This window comes from Microcaecilia unicolor, chromosome 11 (assembly GCF_901765095.1).
Source record: "Microcaecilia unicolor chromosome 11, aMicUni1.1, whole genome shotgun sequence".
NCBI classification, from domain to species: domain Eukaryota; kingdom Metazoa; phylum Chordata; class Amphibia; order Gymnophiona; family Siphonopidae; genus Microcaecilia; species Microcaecilia unicolor.
In genome coordinates, this window is record NC_044041.1 from 138,157,831 (window position 1) to 138,179,916 (window position 22,086).

General features: G+C 44.5%; 1 protein-coding gene across 4 annotated transcripts in view; it reads left to right on the plus strand.

The window, feature by feature from the left end:
- PC (pyruvate carboxylase) overlaps positions 1 to 22,086 on the plus strand; it is a 1,188,093-nt gene that overhangs the window by 1,056,940 nt on the left and 109,067 nt on the right. For all 4 annotated transcript variants that reach the window (XM_030220280.1, XM_030220278.1, XM_030220277.1 and 1 more), the window contains one exon: positions 9,733 to 9,912. In XM_030220280.1, coding sequence (XP_030076140.1) covers positions 9,733 to 9,912 — 180 coding nt within the window. The remainder of the gene's footprint in view (positions 1 to 9,732; positions 9,913 to 22,086) is intronic.

Consider the following 22,086-nt stretch of genomic DNA (forward strand, 5'->3'; position numbering starts at 1 on the left):
TGAATTTCAGATAAATGAATTGGTAAAGAGATTTTTTCAGTTTGCATCATTTGAGGGCAGTTAGATCATCGAACCCTTCAAGCTTCAGGATGATAGCCCAGGCTGTCCTAATATCACACCTGGATTATTGTAATTCATTGTATTCAAGTTTTACAGAGGCTACAATTATTACACAGTACATCTGCTACATTAATTTTCAATTTAGGTAAATTCCACAAAGCCATTCCTCTTAAATAGATTACACTGGTTTAAACTTGAATCTCAAATTTATTTTAAAATTGCTTGTATGGTATACAGGAGCTTCCATGGCCTAAATTCAGAATCTGTGATTGGGATTATTTCATTTCAATAGAAACCATTTAAGAAGTATGCTCTATTAATGTTAGATTTTCTCACAATGAAGAATATGACTTTGAAATTGGTTTGGAAATGCTCATTTGCTTTTCAGGGTGCCAAGATATGGAATAATAATCCTATAGAACTTTGTCTAATAACACCATATTTGTTTTTCACAAGGCACTTAAAACGTATTTATTTTTAAATCAGCAATCTTAGGTTTATTAAATGATTGAAGATTTTTTGAACATAGGACTGTAGCTGGTATTTATGTTCCTTCTATCTGGAAGTCTTGAGATTGTAATCTGCTTTGCACCATTTGGTTAAAAGCAGAATAAAAATAACAATAAAATAAAATTAGATCGTTCATCTGCTTTTGATTTAGGAGACCATTGCATTTTATTGAGGAGGCTTCAAAGTATAGGTATTACAGGGGCAGCTCTATCCTAGTTTAATTCTTATCTGTCACAAAGATCTAACAGGTCAAGATAATATCTTGCCATCTGTGGGGTTCCACAAAGACTGATCTTGGTTCCTACATTCAGTATATTTATGGCACCACTGGCTACTTTGATTCAGACACTAGGATTGACATCCTTCACCTGTGCTGATGATATTCAGCTGCTCATTGTACTAGACTTATCTCAGCATCTGACCATCCTTGATTAAGTTTGACAGAACTGCAATTTGGCTGAAAGACCACTAAATGATGTGGATAAGATAAAAGTCTTGGTGTTTTGAAGAGCATCAAGAAATCCTCTTCCAATGCCCCTTGTAATGGAGAATGAAAAAATTGAAGCTGTAAAATCTTTAAATCTTGATTCAAATATTTTTCTATAAATTGAAACAGATTCATACAGTTAACACTTATTTTGATGGTAAAGCCTTATGGAAATTACTTCATTCCCTGGTATTAGGGCAGATGGATTACTGTAACACCCTTCCTTCAGGTCTTCATATCGTGGATATTAAACATTTACTTCTTGTCCAAAATACCACAGTTAAGATAACAGGTTCTAAGTGCTGGGATCATGTTACCCCCTCTCTTAACCAAGAACATTTGTTTCTGCTTTCAACTAGAATTCCCTATAAGATTTTAACTTTAGTGTATAAAATACACAACTTAGACCTGCCTTTATTTTTCTCATCTGTTAATACCCTTTGCACCTACTCAATCTTTAAGATTATCACATCAGTATTTATTTGTCATACGAGCTTTCCACCAAATCTGCTTTGATAACATTCATTCATCTATATATAGAGAGGCATAATCGAAAGGGATGCCCACGTTTTGTTGAGGACATCCTCGCAAAACGTCCCAATGGAGGGGTGGGGAAACCCGTATTATCGAAACAAGATGGACTTCCATCTTTCGTTTCAATAATACAGTCGGGGACGCCCAAATCTTGAAATTTAGGTCGTCCTTAGAGATGGTCGTCCCTAGACTTAGTCATTTCTGATTTTCGGCGATAATAGAAACCAAAGATGCCCATCTCAGAAACGACCAAATGCAAGTCCTTTGGTCGTGGGAGGAGCCAGCATTTGTAGTGCACTGGTCCCCCTGACATGCCAGGACACCAACTTGGCACTCTAGGGAGCACTGCAGTGGACTTCATAAAATGCTCCCAGGAACACAGCTACTACTACTACTACTACTATTTAGCATTTCTATAGCGCTACAAGGCGTACGCAGCGCTGCACAAACATAGAAGAAAGACAGTCCCTGCTCAAAGAGCTTACAATCTAATAGACAAAAAATAAAGTAATCAAATCAATTAATGTGTACAGGAAGGAGGAGAGGAGGGTAGGTGGAGGCGAGTGGTTACAAGTGGTTACGAGTCAAAAGCAATGTTAAAGAGGTAGGCTTTCAGTCTAGATTTAAAGGTGGCCAATGATGGGGCAAGACGTAGGGGCTCAGGAAGTTTATTCCAGGCGTAGGGTGCAGCGAGACAAAGGCGCGAAGTCTGGAGTTGACAGTAGTGGAGAAGGGAACAGATAAGAAGGATTTATCCATGGAGCGGAGTGCACGGGAAGGGGTGTAGGGAAGGACGAGTGTGGAGATACTAGGGAGCAGCAGAGTGAGTACATTTATAGGTTAGTAGAACAAGTTTGAACAGGATCCGAAAACGGATAGGGAGCCAGTGAAGCGACTTGAGGAGAGGGGTAGTATGAGTAAAGCGACCCTGGCGGAAGACGAGACGGGCAGCAGAGTTTTGAACCGATTGGAGAGGGGAGAGGTGACTAAGTGGGAGGCCAGCAAGAAGCAGATTGCAGTAGTCTAAACGAGAGGTGACAAGGGTGTGGATGAGGGTTTTGGTAGAGTGCTCAGAAAGAAAGGGGCGGATTTTACGGATGTTGTAAAGAAAGAAACACAAATAGAAAGGCAAAGTGGGGTTCACGCTCTCCACAGCAATCGAACACAACAAGGAAATGGGGTGGAGAGAGCCCAATATCAAGAGATCAGTCACCACATATAAGGGTAAGATGCTCCAGAAAAACCTTTATTAGGACCCAACACGGCCCGTGTTTCGGCTATATCAGCCTTCTTCAGGGGTCAATCAATAAATATATGAGGGTATACTGATTGATGGAATTTATTTTAAAATTGCTTGTATGGTATACAGGAGCTTCCATGGCCTAAATTCAGAATCTGTGATTGGGTGACAGTAAGGGCTCCCTGTTGCATGGCCATGTGGTAAGAGTTCTTTTTCTGCATGGCCATTTGTGCTGGGAGCTTTTTTACCCACTGCGGTAAAAAGGGCTCTGGCGTGCGGTGAATTGATTTTCTGACCACTGACAAGTCAGCTAAAAGCTCAAACTTTAAAATGCCTGAAAGCTGCATTTTCTGTATTTTTGCTGACTCAGACAAGGACACTAACAATGTATTTACTGTTTGAAAGCAAAGATGTTTTTGAGGTGGCTAGACAAAATAGAGATAAGACCTGGATCTTGGAGAGATTCCTGTAGCAAAGTGGCGACTGCAATCGTCTGTGAAAGAAACCCTGGACTTCTGTTTTTTATAAACATTTTAGATATTGTGTTCTGTATTCCATAACATTCAGATAGTATTTTTCCATTTTATGTAAACAGTAAAGTAAGACAGAAATCAGCTGAAATAAGACAGAAAATAGCTGAAATTGCAAGGTTGTATGATTTGGGAGGGAATTTCCATTGTGCAAAAGAGTATATAAGTGGCTGCTGTGTGGTATTTAGACAGAGGCTGAGATTTATTCATTTATTTATTTATTTGCTACATTTGTACCCCACATTTTCCCACCTATTTGCAGAATCAATGTGGCTTACACTATGTTGCAAAAGGTATAATCATAAACAGAGTAAGAGGTATGGTCTAATTTAACATATTACTGTGTAAGAAATTAGGTAGATAGGTCAGTAGAATTATTTACATAACACAAAATAAAACAGGTAAGATATAATGACCAATAGTGATAATGTGATTAACATAATCAGATTAGAAGGGATCAGTATTAGTTGGTTTAGATATAGAATGGAATCAAGTCATTAAGGAGGATTTTTATTGTAAGTCTCTTCGAACAGGTGCGTCTTCAATAACTTCCGGAAGGTTGTCAAGTCATGCGTTGTTTTTTATAGCATTCGGTAGTTTATTCCATGATTTTGTGCAGAGGTATGTGAAGGTAGATGCATGTAGTGATTTGTATTTGAGTCCTTTACAATTGGGGTAGTGGAGGTTTAAGAAGGTACGTGATGAACGTTTGATGTTTTGTGCAGGTAAGTCAATTAGGTCTGACATGTATGATGGAGCTTCTCCATGGATGATTTTATGGGTTAAGGTGCAAACCTTGAATGCAATTCGATCTTTTAGTGGAAGCCAATGTAATTTTTCTCTGAGGGGTTTGGCGCTCTCATACTTCGCCTTTCCGAATATGAGTCTAGCTACGGTATTTTGGGCAGTCTGGAGTTTCTTAATGGTTTTTTCTGTGCATCCTGCGAAAATGGAGTTACAGTAATCCAGGTGGCTCAGTACTAGCGATTGCACTAGTTTGCGGAATACTTCCCTTGGGAAAAAAAAGTTTTACTCTTTTCAGCTTCCACATAGCAAAAAACATTTTCTTTGTCACATTCTTCGCATGGCAATCAAGGGTGAGATTTCGATGAATAGTAACATCCAGGAGTTTTAAGTTATTCACAATAGGGAGAGTGTGGCATGGTGTATTAATATTGGCGTAATTAGTCTTGTTAAACTGCGATGATAAGACATTTAGTCTTTTCTGCATTGAGTTTAAGTAGGAAAGCATCAGCCCATGAGTTAATGATTTGGAAGCTGGTATTAATTTTGTCTGTAATTTCTGATAAGTTGCTCTTGAATGGAATGTATGTTGTGATGTCGTCGGCGTAAATATATGGGTTTAGGCCTTGATTGAATAGTGATTTGGCTAGTGGCAACATCATTAAATTAAAGAGAATTGATGAAAGCGGTGAGCCCTGAGGCACTCCACATTCAGGTCTCCATGGTGAGGAAATGGTCGACTTAGATATCACTTGATAAGATCTTACAGTTAGGAATTTGTAGAACCAGTTCAATACGTTCCACCCAGTCCAAAAGTATTCAAGGATGTTTAATAGAACACCATGGTTAACCATGTCAAACGCACTAGACATGTCGAATTGGAGGAGTAGAACATTATTGCCAGCTGCGATAATTTGTTTGAATTTAGTTAGGAGTGTTATAAGAACTGTTTCAGTGCTGTGATTAGCACAAAATCCGGATTGGGACGCATGTAATACTGAGAATTTACTCAAGTAATCTTTAAGTTGCTTAGTTACTAAGCTTTCCATTAATTTGACTACAAGAGGGATGGATGCAACTGGGCGATAGTTATGTCATTTAATTTTTTCTTCTGGTCTTTGGGGATTGGAGTAAGTAATATATTACCTTTGTCAGCAGGAAAGGATCCATGTTGGAACATATGGTTTAAATAGGAGGTGAGATCGATTAAAAAACGTTGAGGAGCAGATTTTATTAAATGACTAGGGCAAGCATCTAGTTGGTAAATCTATTGATCGTTTGGGTGACTGTATCCTCAGTTAGGGAGTTGAAATTTGTCCATATTCGGTCAGCTGGATATTCGTCAGTAATTGGGTCTAAGTAATCAATAAATGTTTCATAATTAGAAGAGTTATTTGATAAGTGGATCTTCATTTGATGATTTTTTGAGATGATCAACTGAGTGACTCTTTACCATAGTGGTCTCTCTCCCTCTCATAACAAATTATTATTATTTGTTACTGACTGATTGCTTTGTTGTTACCTAATTTGGTAAGTAATAAAGACTTTCCCCTTGAAGGAACAGAGTCTCTGTCTTCTCTGCTTTCTCTGTCTTCTCTGTTTCCTCTGTCCACTGTATCTTGGGGTGGGGTGTAAGGAGGCAGAAACCCTATTTGCCCCACAGGGCCAAATGGTTTATTTCATAGTAACATAGTAGATGACGGCAAAAAAAGACCTGCATGGTCCATCCAGTCTGCCCAAGACAAACTTATATGTGTATACCTTACCTTGAATTTGTACCTGTCCTTTTCAGGGCACAGACCTTATAAGTCCGCCCAGCAGTATTTCCCACCTCCCAACCACCAGTCCCGCCTCCCATCATCGGCTCTGGTACAGACCGTATAAGTCTGCCCTCCCCTATCCTAGCCTCCCAACCACCAACCCCTCTTCCCCTCACCTGCTCCGCCACCCAATTTCAGCTAAACTTCTGAGGATCCATTCCTTATGCACAGGATTCCTTTATGCATATCCCACGCATGTTTGAACTCCGTTACCGTTTTCATATCAACCACCTCCCGCGGGAGGGCATTCCAAGCGTCCACCACCCTGTCCGTGAAAAAATACTTCCTGACATCTTTCCTGAGTCTGCCCCCTTCAATCTCATTTCATGTCCTCTCGTTCTACCGCCTTCCCATCTCCGGAAAAGATTCGTTTGCGGATTAATACCTTTTAAATATTTGAACGTCTGTATCATATCACCCCTGTTCCTCCTTTCCTCCAGGGTATACATGTTCAGGTCAGCAAGTCTCTCTTCATACGTCTTGGAACGCAAATCCCATACCATCCTCGTAGCTTTTCTTTGCACCGCTTCCATTTTTTTAACATCCTTCACAAGATACGGCCTCCAAAACTGAACACAATACTCCAGGTGGGGCCTCACCAACGTCTTATACAGGGGCATTAAAACTTCCTTTCTTCTGCTGGTCACTCCTCTCTCTATACAGCCTAGCAATCTTCTAGCTACGGCCACCGCCTTGTCGCACTGTTTCGTCGCCTTCAGGTCCTCAGATACTATCACCCCAAGATCCCTCTCCCCATCCGTGCCTATCAGACTCTCCCCGCCTAACACATACGTCTCCCTTGGATTTCTATTCCCTAAGTGCATCACTTTGCATTTCTTCGCATTGAATTTCAATTGCCATACGTTAGACCATTCTTCTAGCTTCTTCAGATCATTTTTCATGTTTTCCACTCCCTCCGGGGTGTCCACTCTGTTGGAAATCTTGGTGTCATCCGCAAAAAGGCAAACTTTACCTTGTAACCCTTCGGCAATGTCACTCACAAATATATTGAACAGAATCGGCCCCAGCACCGATCCCTGAGGCACTCCACTACTCACCTTTCCCTCCTCCGAGCAAACTCCATTCACCACCACCCTCTGGCGTCTGCCCGTCAACCAGTTCCTAATCCAGTTTACCACTTCGGGTCCTATCTTCAGCCCGTCTAGTTTATTTAAGAGCCTCCTGTGGGGAACCGTGTCAAAAGCCTTGCTGAAATCTAAGTAGATGACGTCCATAGCACGTCCTTGATTTAATTCTCCTGTCACCCAGTCAAAGAATTCAATGAGATTCGTTTGGCAAGATTTCCCTTTGGTGAAGCCATGTTGTCTCGGATCTTGCAACTTATTGGCTTCCAGGAAATTCACTATCCTTTCCTTCAGCATGGCTTCCATTACTTTTCCAATAACCGAAGTGAAGCTTACCGGCCTGTAGTTTCCAGCTTCTTCCCTATCCCCACTTTTGTGAAGAGGGACCACCTCCTCCGTTCTCCAATCCCTCGGAACCTCTCCCGTCTCCAAGGATTTATTAAACAAGTCTTTAAGAGGACCCGCCAGAACCTCTCTGAGCTCCCTCAGAGAGGTTCTGGCGGGTCAGTAGAAATATATCTTAGAAGGAATTCCCATATATTATAGCCCTTCCCTGAGACTAGGTAGTTATCAGAGGGGACTTTGGACTCCACTATAAACAGTGGGAAAAACAGCCGCCAGTGCAGGACCCTTTTTCCTGCAGTTTGATAAAAGGGCCCCTAAATGTGAACAGAGGCAGAAAATAAAATCAAAGAAAGCTGAAAAGAAAAGGAGGAGAGAAAAATGAGCAAACAAACAGGAAATCCAGCAATAGATTTAAGATAAGGAAAGTAGAAGCCAGAAACTGGGACCAACACAATTTAAAAAATGCATGTGGCCTGACAACAAAGGTAGAAAAAAGAATTTTAGTTTAGTTTAAGATAAAGTAGTATGGTAACTGTGTTCATATTTGTTTTATTTGTAGTTGTTAGTTTGTAATGTACTGAATGGAATATGTCAGTTTTTGAAATTTATATCTGCTATCTTTATAGCAGTACAAGGGAAAAATATTTTTGTTTTTCTGGTGTTATCCTGCATGCCAGAGTCTGGTTTTGGGGTGTTTCAGATGAATTTTTGTCTACATAGTTTATTGGATTGTGGTCACTCTTAGGGGTTCTTTTGTTGGATGTAGGGACTTGTGTACTATTTTAAATGATGCCTTTTTATATGCTCCATGATTGGTAAAATAGGTGTGGCTACTGTAGGGGTGAAGCCAAAGATAGTGACCCTGCCTTTAAGGTTGGCCCTGTATGAGTATCACTACCTTTTTTCTTGCAATAAAGCACTGTGTCTACTATACCTGTAACTTGCTTTAAGCCCAGATTTGGAAAGGTGAGTAATAATCTAGAAAAAATACATTAAAATATAGTCCAGACCCTCACTCATCCTGACTAGTGTTAATCAGACTAATTAAGTATGTATCTTATCCTGCCAGACTTCTTCCTTTACTTCATCCCATCTAGCTGTCATCAGGGCCGCCGAGAGACTGAGCCGGGCCCGGGGCCACCGCCGCCCCACCCCAATCGCTACTACTGTCGCCTCCCTCTCCTGCTCCCAGGCCGCTGGCGCCGCAGTCCCTAGTCTCCACCTGCCTACCCTCAGCTCCGCCAACAGCCCCCTTCTGTCTGCCACCGGGCCCTTTCATTAAAAAAAAATCTCTAAATCGGCAGCACAGCAGCAGATCGCCTCTCCTCGGGCCTTCCCTCACTGTACCCCACCCTCGCAGAAATAGGAAGTTACATCAGACGAGGGCGGGACACAGTGAGGGAAGGCCCGACGTGATCTGCCGCTTTCACACAGACGCGAGGCGTTGCGCTGCCAATTAGAGATTTTTTTTAATGCAGGGGGCCCGGTGGCAGACAGAAGGGGGCTGTCGACAGAGCTGAGGGTAGGCAGGTGGAGACTGGGGAATTTGGCGCCTGGGAGCAGGAGGAGAGAGACCCCGGCGCTGGGCCCCCCCCTTGGAGGCCCGGGCCAGGGGAATTTTGTCCCCCCTGCCCCCCCCCCCCCCTTGGCGGCCCTGGCTGTCATCAAGGATCTCATCCTTGCCCTATAGCACTTCGCTCCTCATTCTAGTGTATGCATGCCCTCCTCACCCCCCCTCCCCCGCTGCCTTGCTTCAAGGTCAGTTAGCCACTGTTTTAACAGAACATCTTGTCTCAGACCAATCTGAGGAATAGGAATAGATCCCAGGCCTCCCACTATCACAACAGTTTACGTAGCCCTGTGTGGACTAACTCATGTTGTGCAGGTTTCATGATACATATGGCCAGGTCTAATGTGGGGGGAAAGAACTGTATTATAATGACAAGGTTTGCTCAGTCGCAGCACGCAAGTTTAGCTGGTTCAAAAATGTTTCCACTTAATCTAGTCAAGGGCATATGTGAATTCAACTCATTTTTAAATGCACCCTGATAAAGTGTGTTAGAATTGTCAAAAATGCCTGAGGATGGGCTTTATTCCCGGCAACATGTGATATGATCAGATAGGAATGGGGTTTTTCACCCTGAAAATTGTGATACAGAGATATAGAAGTGATAGAAACACACCGGGATTTTCTGTATTCCTTGAATGTAAGATAGAGAGATAAGTGTGTGTTTCCATGCTGATATTCTGTTATTCCACTAATATACCATTCTGCTGCTCTTGCCCACACCTAGGAAACCAGGATCTTACCACTCACTGAGACATCTTCATCTTTTCCTTCATGTTTTCCGTTCTCATATGGCCGTACTCATTTCAGGTTACACCATCCTCAAAAATCGTTGGTGATCTAGCCCAGTTCATGGTGCACAATGGGTTGACAAGGGAGGAAGTGGAAGCTTCAGCAGATGAACTCTCCTTCCCGCTGTCTGTGGTGGAGTACCTACAGGGTTTCGTTGGCATTCCACATGGAGGTTTCCCAGAGCCCCTTCGTTCCAAGGTAAGTCAGTGTCTGTCTCATCTCTCTCCCTCCTGTTTAATCCGTTTCTCATCAGAAACCCCCTCTCCCTTCTAAAACCCTCTTCCTTACCCCTTCCTATCTAGATCTCATCGGAAATTTTACTCCTAAAATCCTCTCTAACTCCATTTCATTAGGCTTTTCAGTGGAAAGATCCTCCTGGAAGCCATTCTCCTTACCCTGTCTCTTGGAGCTCATCAGGAATCATCCCATAGAAAGCTTGTTTCTCACTCTTTCCCATCCTGGTCTCATCAGGCACTCTTCCTCCCAAATTCTACTTTCATATGGAGGATACCATGGACATTATCAAAACAAATTTAAAATGTAACTGTGGGGCATGTAGTTGTACCTGCAGGGACTACAAGCTTATTTTTAAAGAGGAATCCTGATTTCAGTGACTTGTGGTGGTGCCTCCTCTTGGTTTTTTTTATATATTTGTGATTCTCTTTTCCTCTCTGTTATGAAGAAACAGTGAGAAACAGTGGCGTAGCCAGACTGCTGATTTTGGGTGGGCCTGAACCCAAAGTGGGTGGGCACAAAATTTTCTCTCTACCCCCCTCCCCCAGCAAAATTTAGTCACATTTTCAGTGAGCTTTCAGAGGCCAAAACCTCCTGCCTCAGGTCAGTATAATGCTGTTATGGTATCCTCTCCTGACCTAAGGAAGGAAGTATTGGTCTCTGAAACTTTATTAACACAGGTACCATATTACTTTATCCTAAATTAAAAATAAAATTATTTTCTTTACCTTTGTTGTATGGCCATTTACTTTTTCTCATTGTGTTGCTCCCAGTCTCTAGATTCTGCTTTCCTTCGTTTTCGCTTAACTCTTCTGCCACGGTTTCCTGGCCATTTCTCATTTTTCTCTCCTTTTTCTTAGCTTTCTTCAATATTTTTCTGCCTCTCTCTCTGTGTCCAGATTTAATTCATTCTTACTATCCATTCTTTAATTTCTTTCATCTACTTATGGCTTTTCATCTTTTTATCACCCTTGTTCTCCCCATGCCCCTTCCTCTTATTCTCCAATCTTTCACTACTCCCCCTTTCCATGCAGCAGCTCCCCTCTTTCTCTCCCCATCCTTCCAGTGTCTCCCCACTCTCTCCCCATCCTTCCAATAGTCTTCCCTCTTTCTTTCTGCATCCTTTCATCCATTGTCACCTCTTTCTCCCTACCCTTCCATCCAGCGTCTTCCCTCTTTCTCTCCCCATCCTTCCACCCATCTACCCTCTCTCCTGATCCTTCCATCTAATGTCTCTCTCTCCCTCCTTCTAACCAGTGTCTCTCTATCTCTCTACCCTTTTCTGTTCAGTGTCCCTTCTCTCTCCACATCCTTCCAGTCTCTCCCCTTTCTCTCTGCATCCTTTCATCCATCTCCCCTCTTTCTCCCCATTCTTCCATCTGTTTTCCCTCTTTCTCTGCCATCATTCCATCTGTTTTCCCTCTCTCTGCCATCCTTCCATCTTTTTTCCCTCTCTCTCCCCATCCTTCCATCCGTTTTCCCTCTCTCTCCCCATCCTTCCATCCGTTTTCCCTCTTTCTCTGCCATCATTCCATCTATTTTCCCTCTCTCTCTGCCATCATTCCATCTGTTTTCCCTCTTTCTCTCCCCACCCTTCCATCCGTTTCCCTCTTTCTCCCCATCCTTCCATCTGTTTCCCTCTCTCTGCCATCCTTCCATCTGTTTTCCCTCTCTCTCCCCATCCTTCCATCCGTTTTCCCTCTTTCTCCCCATCCTTCCATCCGTTTTCCCTCTTTCTCCCCATTCTTCCATCTGTTTTCCCTCTTTCTCTGCCATCATTCCATCTGTTTTCCCTCTCTCTCCCCATCCTTCCATCTGTTTTCCCTCTTTCTCTCCCCATCCTTCCATCCGTTTTCCCTCTCTCTCCCCATCCTTCCATCTGTTTTCCCTCTCTCTCCCCATCCTTCCATCCGTTTTCCCTCTCTCTCCCCATCCTTCCATCCATTTTCCCTCTCTCTCCCCATCCAGGCCCGCCAGCCCCAGCTCCCATTGCCGGCCACTGCTGCTTTTCCAGTTGAGCAGCAGGGCCGGCGCTACAAAAAGAAGAAGCGCTCAGCTGATTGAGCTGAGCGCCAACGCTAACGAGAAAAATGTTTTTTTTAAAAAAAGCGCGGCACCAGGTCCGCAGGCAGCCTTGAGGCATTGGCTGCTGGCTCTGCAGGCTCCTCCCTTCTCTTACGTCACTGCCCCTGGAGCGAAACAGGGCAGTGATGTAGGGAGACGGGAGGAGCCTGCAGAGCCAGCAGCCAATGCCTCAAGGCTGCCTGCGGACCTGGTGCCGCGCTTTTTTTTTTTTACATTTTTTCTCGTTAGCGTTGGCGCTCAGCTCAATCAGCTGAGCGCTTCTTCTTTTTGTAGCGCCGGCCCTGCTGCTCAACTGGAAAAGCAGCAGTGGCCGGCAATGGGAGCTGGGGCTGGCGTGGGCCTGGAAGAAAAGTGGGCGGGTGTGTGTGTGCGATTGGGTGGGCGGGCCAGAGGTGAAATTGGGTGGGCCTGGGCCCACCCAGGCCCACCCGTAGCTACGCCCCTGGTGAGAAAGAGAGAGCCCTTCCCCCACCTACTTCAAACAAAGCTTTGCCTCCTAGCTGAGCAAAGCTTCAGCTTTAAAAAAACAATTAAAAAATTTGTTTGCAAGAGTTCCTTTATTACACAACAGGGGCGGACTGACAGTGATATAGACCCCTGGGCAATAAGGGTCATGAGCCCCCCTTTAGAGGTATTTTTGTACATTTATGATGGAGAAGGGGGTATGCATGGCCGGTCTTAGGCCGAGGCGACCGAGGCAGCCGCATAGGGCCTTGCGCTTAGGGTGGCCCCACGCGGCATGCCTCAGTCAGCCTCCTCCCAGGCATAGGCGCCCACACGACCCAGTTTGGCCACTCGTCCCAACTGCCCGCCCTCTTCTCGCTCCCAAGATCCCTTTCCTTTTTTTTCTTTTAAATTTACCTCCAGTCCAGCAGCGCAGCGATAGCATCAGTGAAAGCGCTCCCAGTAAAAGCGCTTCTCTTCGCTCAGTGTCCCGCCTTCTTCTGACGTCATGACTTCAGAAGAAGGCAGGTCACTGACGCTGCTCTGCCAGACTTCGGAGGTAAATTTAAAAGAAGAAAAAAAGGAAAGGGATCTTCTTGGGGGGGAGAAGAGGGTGGGCAGTTGGGGCAGGGGAGAGAGGGACATGGCAGGACTCAGGGAAAGAGGGGAATTGCTGGATATGGGTGAATGGAGGGGGGCAGGGGAGAGAGAAGCATGGGAGGGCAGGGCAGGGCTCAAGGATAGAGGGGAATTGCTGGATATGGGTGAATGGCGGGGGGCAGCAGGGGAGAGAGGAACATGTATGGGAGGGCAGGGCTCAGGGAGAGAGGGGAATTGCTGGATAGGGATGAATGGAGAGGGCAGGGGAGAGAGGGACATGGATGGGAGGGCAGGGCTCAGGGAGAGAGGGGAATTGCTGGATATGGGTGAATGGAGGGGGGCAGCAGGGGAGAGAGGAACATGGATGGGAGGGCAGGGCTCAGGGAGAGAGGGGAATTGCTGGATATGGGTGAATGGAGGGGGGTAGGGGAGAGAGGAACATGGATGGGAGGGCAGGGCTCAGGGAGAGAGGGGACTTGCTGGATAGGAATGAATGGAGGGGGCAGGGGAGAGAGGGACATGGATGGCAGGGCAGGGCTCAGGGAGAGAGGGGAATTGCTGGACATGGAGGGCAGGGGAGAGAGGAGAAATGTTGGGCAGGGATGGAGGGAAGGAAAGACAAAGGAAGGAGATGCACATGGATGGAGGGGAAGGGATAGAGGAGAAATGCTGGACATGGATGTAGGGGAGGGGAGGAAAGTAGATGCACATGGAAGGAGGGGAGTGAGGAGAAATGCTGGATATGCATGGAGGGGAAATTGCTGAATTTAAGGGCTGGATTGGAACACTTTGAAGGCAGATGCTGAATGGAGAAAGGATAGGAACAGGGCTACAGATGGTAGACAGGACACATAAGGACACAGGAGGATCGTGGACATGGTGAGAGAAAAAATATCAAATGGAAAGAAGACACTGCATAAAACAGAAGACACTGGGACCAAAGCGAATAGAAAAACCAAATGATCAGACAACAAAGGTAGAAAAAAGTATTTTATTCAGAATTTATTAATTGGAATATGTCAGCTTTTGGAAATGTGCATCTGTGATATTTTGCATGTAAGTTTCAATTTTTCTAGTATTGCTGCATGCTGAGTCTGACTTCTTGAGGTAACTTTCCAGTTCAGTATTTTGCCTTCATATCTGTTGTCATGTGTTTTTCATGTGTGATCAAGGTGCAGTATCCTGCTAGCGTGTAGCATTTCCAGCCCTTTTTGTTTTGTTTTTTTCACAAGGTAGTGTGTTGGTGTTTTAGAGCCTGGTGTAATTACAGTTCTGCCTTTCCACGCATAAGGTTGTGCTCGTCCTGTCCTTGGAATTAGTGCTGTTATGGTTTGGTAAGGTTATGAGTGTGTTTTTGCACAAGTTTGTGTATAGTGTTTTCCAGTGGAGAGATTGTGTGTCTTCACCTCTGACCCCCCCCCCCCCCCCCCCCCGGGGTTATGAAAATTGGAACTACTAATTGTAGTGGACTTGAACTGAATAATTTCTGGGGAGGAGGGGTTTCATGATAGCATTGTGCTTATTATTTCAATCAGTTTTTCTGTACAAGTTTAGCTTCATTTGTCTTTATTTGAAATTTCATAAATAAAAATTTTTCTAAAAATTGAATAATATCAATGGGGGCGGGGGTGGGGGCAGGGCTAGGATGGGGCCCCACCAAATTGGTCTGCATAGGGCCCCACACTTGCTAAGACCGGCCCTGGGGGTAGGTGTCAGGTGACACCATAGTAGGTCAAGGTGAGTTACAGTCAGATACACTAAATGCTGCTGAGGCTCTAGTGTAGTGGTTCTCAAACTTTTTTCACTTGGGATGCACCAAACAAACTATGCTTGCATATATTTATGTTTATTTAAAATCTTGATATACCGCCTGGGCTAATAAGCAGATCATGGTGGTGAACATAATAAAATGACTATAAAATGTAATGCATATGTGGCACCCTCACAGACCTTTGGTCTGACACAGTGTATAGCAGTTCTTATGAGTTAAATGTAAATATCTGCATCCATAAAAATTCATCTCCCCCCCCCCACCCCCAACATCACGCACAAATTAGATGTAGGACATTTCTCCATGGAAGGCGCGGTACAAAAAAATTTTCTGACTCTCATGTCATCTACGCAATAACAAAATAAATCTCTCCGTTGCCAAGTACATTGTGAAATAATGCAAAACCTGAAAAAATTCTATCATACATTTACAAATATGTCGTACAACAGTACCACTAATCCTTATGATTCAAACAGCAAGAACCCTACCTATGAATAGGCAGCACTATAAATAGCACACTGGGCCCTAAAACACCAATACATCTCCTACTACTGGTAAAAGTGAACAACTGGGACAGCTACAGGTCCAAGGCCTTTCCAGTTTTGGTTCAGGCCCACACAGCCAATGAAAACAACCTCTCTCTTCCTTCCCTCCAACATCCCGCATGTCCAGCGCCTCTTCCCTTCTCTCCACCCTTGCATGTCCAGCGCCTCTCGCCCCTCCCGCAGTTCCGGCACTTCCATGTCTTTCTTACCCTCCCCTGCCATGGTGGCACTTACATTTTTAATGCTATCATGCTATTAAATGGACTTGGAAAAATTCCGCATTTTTAGGTATAACTTGTCTGGAATGTTTTTACGTTTGGGGAGCGTGCCAGGTGCCCTTGACCTGGATTGGCCACTGTCGGTGACAGGATGCTGGGCTAGATGGACCTTTGGTCTTTCCCAGTATGGCACTACTTATGTACTTATGTACTTATGCCACCGGGCAAGAGGAGCTCCACACAGTGCATCGGGACCTTCCCTCTACTGCATCTCACCCACTGATGCAACTTTCTGTTTACACAGGCTGGGCGGGATGTGGCAGAGAGGGAAGGCTCCATTGCAGCACATAGGCCTGTGTGGAGTTCCTGCTAGGCGGCAACGAAAGCATGAAGTGCAAGTGTCGCAGCAGGGATGTAGGGAGAGTAAGGAAGATACGGAGATGGCAATGCCGGAACTGTGGAAGGGGTGAGAGGTGCTGGACATGTGGGGGTTGGAGGGAAGGGAAGAGGCACTGGATATGCATGCGGGCAGGAGGTTGGAGGGAAGGGATAGAGGCGCTGGGCATGTTAAGGAGGTGCTGGAGGGAAGGGATAGAGATGTGGAACTGTGAGGGGAGGGAAGAGAGAGAGAGGTGCTGGATATATAGGGGGAGGGAAGGGAGAAAATTGCTGAATATGTGGGTGGGAGTTGGAGGGAAGGGAGAGAGGTGCTGGATATGTGGGTAGGAGGGAAGCGGGAGAAGTGCTGGGCATGCAAGGGGGCTGGAGCGAAGGGAGAAAGGTGCTGGATATATAGGGGGAGGGAAGGGAAGAGAGGTGCTGGGTGAGGGGGTGGGAGGGAAGAGAAATGCTGGATATGTGGGGAAGGCAGACGAGAAGGGGGGAGGTGCAGGGCATGCAAGGGGGCTGGAGCGAAGGGAGAGAGGTGCTGGATATGCAGTGGAGGGAAGAGGGAGAGTTGTGGACCTGCAAGGGGGGCTGGAAGGAAGGGAGAGAGGTGTTGGACCTATGGGAGGGGGAGGGGTTAGGGTTAGAGGGAAGGGAGAGGGAGAGGGATGTTGGACCAAGGAGATAAAGGAAGAGGGGGTCAAATGCTGAACCCACAATGGGAGAATGAACCAGATGCATAAGGGAGAGGGAAGAGAGAAGGAGAGAAGCTGGTTGGGGTGGGATCAGAGAGGGGAGGGACATTTTGGTGTGGGGGAGGGAGAAAGGGGACTTAAGAGAGGTATAATATTAAAAAATGCCACGAAATACCTACTATCCACGGACACTATCAACAGAAAGGAAAGAAAGGACTTAACAAATTCACACATCAAGAAGACAGACAACTGATAGAAATTATCACTACCTCAAACCCAACTGAACACCACCAACAAATACAAATAGGCTAGATCAACGCTAGATCGGCAGTTAAAAAAACCACGATAATAACCGACTGGATTACAACTGACCATCTCGATTTCCTACTTATTAGCGAAACTTGGATCCATGACTCCAAAGATCCAATAATCTTAGAGCTCTGTCCTCCAGGATACAAAATTACCCACTGGACAAGAGAAGGAAAAAGAGGAGGAGGCATAGCAATAATCTATAAATCTCAATTCAAAGTCACAACAACAGCAGAATCTATTCTTCCCCAACTTGAAATAGCCTCAGTCAGAATCAACCACCCCAACCTACGTGATCACCTAGACCTAATCCTATTTTACAGACCCCCGGGCAATTGGCAAGATTCACGAACACACTTTCTGGATTTCATATTGAATACTTGCGTTTCCACCCAGAACCTTCTCATAGCAGGAGACATCAATCTTCACCTTGAAGATACTAACTCAAGCAACGTACGCGAATGCAAGGACTTTCTCCAACTATGGGAACTCCACTGGCCAAACACACAACCCACCCATAACAAAGGACACACACTAGATATCATTACCTACAAATTCTCATCAGAACCAAATTTCACACTAATAGATACAAAATGGACAGCCATGCCATGGTCCGATCGCTACAGTGCAAACCTTTCCCTCTATTGGAGAACAAAAAAGGCACAACAAAAACAAAAGCAACAAACCTACACTACGAGAGGCAAAATAGATCCACTAATATTCTGGCAACAATTCTACACCGATGAATGGACAACACCTACAGACTCACCCCAATTTCTCCAAGAATGGGACAACAGATGCAAAACAGTACTAGACAACATAGCACCACTGCAAACCAGAACCTCACACAGAAAAAACTCAATACCATGGTTTAATGAAGAATTGAAAGAACTAAAAACACAGGTCAGAAGATTAGAAAGAGCATGGAGCAAGAAAAAAGACAAACACACATTCAAAGACTGGAAACAACTACAAAGAAAATACAAATACACTATCAGACAAACTAAAAGAACGTACTATAAAACCAAAATAGGACCAAACTACAAGGAAACACACAAACTCTTCTCACTCGTAAACAAACTCCTAAATACTACACCGGTTACCTCTAATAATATAGACACCCCATCCGCAACCAATCTTGCGAACTACTTCAAGGAAAAAATTATAAAGCTCCGACTCACGATACCTACCAACATAACTGAGTACACAAACATCCTTGAATGTCTAGACCCAGATCCCGGGGAATGCCCAGCAGACTGATCATGGACCAACTTTGACACGCTCTCGTCAGATGAAGTCTCACAATGGCTCGGAAAATATGCCAAATCACAATGCAAATTAGACATTTGCCCTACCAGCCTAATAAGATCTGCACCCAAACAATTCAAAACAGACCTCACGAATCAGGTAAACCACAGACTTCAAAATGGTCTCTTTCCCACGGATAAAGGAAACATCTTAACCACTACCAAAAGATGCTAAGAAAAGCACAATGGATCTAACCAATTATCGCCCAGTAGCATCTATTCCGCTCATAACCAAACTCATGGAGGACATAGTGACGAAACAACTCACTGAATACCTAAATAAACATTCAATTCTGCATGAGTCTCAATCAGGATTTCGGTCAAATCACAGTACCGAAACTGTTCTAGTGTCCGCAATGAACTCATTCAAACAAGCAATTGCAACTGGTAATAACATACTCCTCCTACAATTTGACATGTCCAGTGCCTTTGACATGGTTAATCATGGAATACTATTACACATACTAGAATACTTCGGAGTAGGAGGCACAGTTCTCAAATGGTTCAAAGGATTCCTGACCACAAGATCATACCAAGTGACAACGAACGCGGACATATCACCTCCATGGATACCTGAATGTGGAGTCCCCCAAGGATCCCCCCTCTGACCAACCCTATTTAACCTAATGATGATACCTTTAGCCAAACTTCTAGCCAATCAAAACCTCAACCCCTACATATAAAACGGTAACAGAATTCAAACATACGTGGGATAAACACAAAGGAATCTTGTTCAGAAGGAATGGATCCTAAGGAGCTTAGCCGAGATTGGGTGGCAGAGCCGGTGGCAGGAGGCGGGGATGGTGCTGGGCAGACTTATACGGTCTGTGCCAGAGCCGGTGGTGGGAGGCGGGATTGGTGGTTGGGAGGCGGGGATAGTGCTGGGCAGACCTTATACGGTCTGCGCCAGAACCGGTGGTGGGAAGCGGGGCTGGTGGTTGGGAGGCGGGGATAGTGCTGGGCAGACTTATACGGTCTGTGCCCTGAAAAGGGCAGGTACAAATCAAGGTAAGGTATACACAAAAAGTAGCACATATGAGTTTATCTTGTTGGGCAGACTGGATGGACCGTGCAGGTCTTTTTCTGCCGTCATCTACTATGTTACTATGTTACTATTTATATATGCATCCGATGTCACGATTTACATCCCGTTCAAACATGACTCAAATGAAATCACCAACGAGATCAACCAAAGCCTCCAAATTATGCACTCCTGGGTGGATGCATTTCAGCTAAAACTCAACGCAGAAAAAACACGTCTTGTACTCACCTCACAACATAACACAAACAACTTCTCCACCGTATCCACACCATACTGCTCTCTTCCCGTCTCACAAAACTTGAAAATTCTTGGAGTTACCATTGATCGAAACCTCACTCTCGATGCCCACGTGAAGAACACGACGAAAAAGATGTTCCACTCCATGTGGAAACTCAAAAGAGTAAAACCTTTCTTCCTGAGATACATCTTCCGTACCCTGGTACAATCAATGGTAATCAGTCATCTGGATTACTGCAATGCACTGTACTCTGGCTGCAAAGAACAGACTATCAAAAAACTCCAAACAGCCCAGAACACTGCCGCAAGACTCATATTTGGAAAAACTAAATATGAAAGTGCAAAACCCCTAAGAGAGAAACCTCACTGGCTCCCACTTAAGGAACGCATTGCGTTCAAGGTCTGCATGATTGTGCACAAAATCATTCACACAGACGTCCCAATCTAAATGCTAAACCTCATGGACCTACCTCCCAGAAACGCCATAAGATCATCCCGCAAATTTCTCAATCTGCACTTCCCCAGCTGTAAAGGACTAAAATACAAACTGATGCATGCCACTACCTTCTCTTACATGAGCACGCAGTTGTGGAATGCACTACCTACAGCACTGAAAACTATAGACGAAACAACTAACTTTCGCAAATCTCTGAAGACATATCTCTTCAACAAGGCCTTCAAAGAGAACCCATAGCCTTACTAAACTACCTCGCCAACCTACCCAGTTATGAAAGTCCACCTTCTATAATCACCCACCTAACACTTTCCTTTTTTCCTCCCATATTAAAACTCTGTTCATTACTAATTGTATCTGATATTCTGGAATGACAATGTCATAACAAAATTCTGTAAGCCACATTGAGCCTGCAAAGAGGTGGGAAAATGTGGGATACAATGCAATAAATAAATAAAATAAATATAGAGAAACAGAAGGGAGATGATGGCATTGGATGGGAGCATGGGGACAGGGACACAGGTGAGATGCTGTATTGGGATGGCATATGGGCTCAGAGGGGCAATGCCTGACACGGGGGTGGGGAGGGAGATATGTGAATAGAGATACAATGGACATGGGGGGGGGGAGATATGGGAATAGAGATACAATGAGCACGGGGGGGGAGGGAGTATGGGAATAGAGATACAATGGACACATAGGGGAGATACCAGACAAGGGGGAGAATAGGAACACAGAATGGGGATGCTGGGCATGGAGTACATGGGTGCACAAAGGAATTATGATGGATGTGGGGATATGAACACAGGGGAGATTCTGGACAAGGAAATATAGGGACACAGAGGGGAGATGGATGGTGGACATGGAGACAGAAGAAATGTAAAATGGATAGGAAAGACATGGGGAATCAGAAACCAGAGACTAGAACCAATATGATTTGAAAAATAAAATGACCAGACAACAAAAAAGTACAAAAAAATATTTTTATTTTCTATTTCAACTGTCCTGACCACCCCCGACGTCACAATCCCAATATCCGACAATCTAAAAATCCTAGGAGTAATATTAGACAACCACCTTACTCTAGAAACCCCTTGCAAAAGCTATGATGAAGAAGATGTTCAACATGATGTGGGTATTGAAAAGAGTAAAACCATTCCTCCCCAAAAAAACTTACCGCAATCTGGTACAATCCACAGTACTCACCCATGCTGACTATTGCAATAGCATCTTCATTGGTTGTAAAATCCAAGTTCTGAAAAAACTCCAGACCGCCCAAAACACAGCAACTAGACTCATTTTTGGTAAATCACGATTCGAATGCGCAACACCACTCCGTGGAAAACTTCACTGGCTCCCTATCAAAGAACGTATAAACTTCAAAGCCCAGACATTGATCCACAAGATCCTCCACGGAGAATCTCCAAGCTACATGACCAATTTGATTGACCTTCCAGCCAGAAACGGATCCAAATCTTCTCGAATGTATCTCAATCTACACCTTCCCAACTGCAAAGGTCTTAAATAAAAAACCTACTATGCATCCAATTTCTCCATTATAGGCAGCCAACTCTGGAACGCCATACCAAGACACGTCCGAACAACCAACGAACACCTACCCTTCCGGAAGCTGCTGAAAACTTACCTCTTCAAACAAGCCTATCCAAACAACCCAACTTAATTTATGAACAACCCACACCACTAATATTACCCATGCCCAATTCTTCCCCCCACATCTCTTCCTCTTGTTCCACTCTATACAACGGTGTTATCTCTGTGACACTTTTGTACCCATACATTGTTCTACTTTATACAACTATGTTATTTCCGTGATACTTTTGTACCCATACTTTGTAAGCCGCACTGAACCTGCTATTGAGCGGGAAAGAGCGGGGTATAAATGATACAAATAAATAAATAAATATTTTGTGATTAGAATATGCCAGATTTGCATGTACATCTGGTGTTAGACGTGGCTGGGGCCCAGGAAAGAAATCTGGGAGAGGACCCCAAAGCCCATTACCAGGCTGCGCCTTCTTCAGCT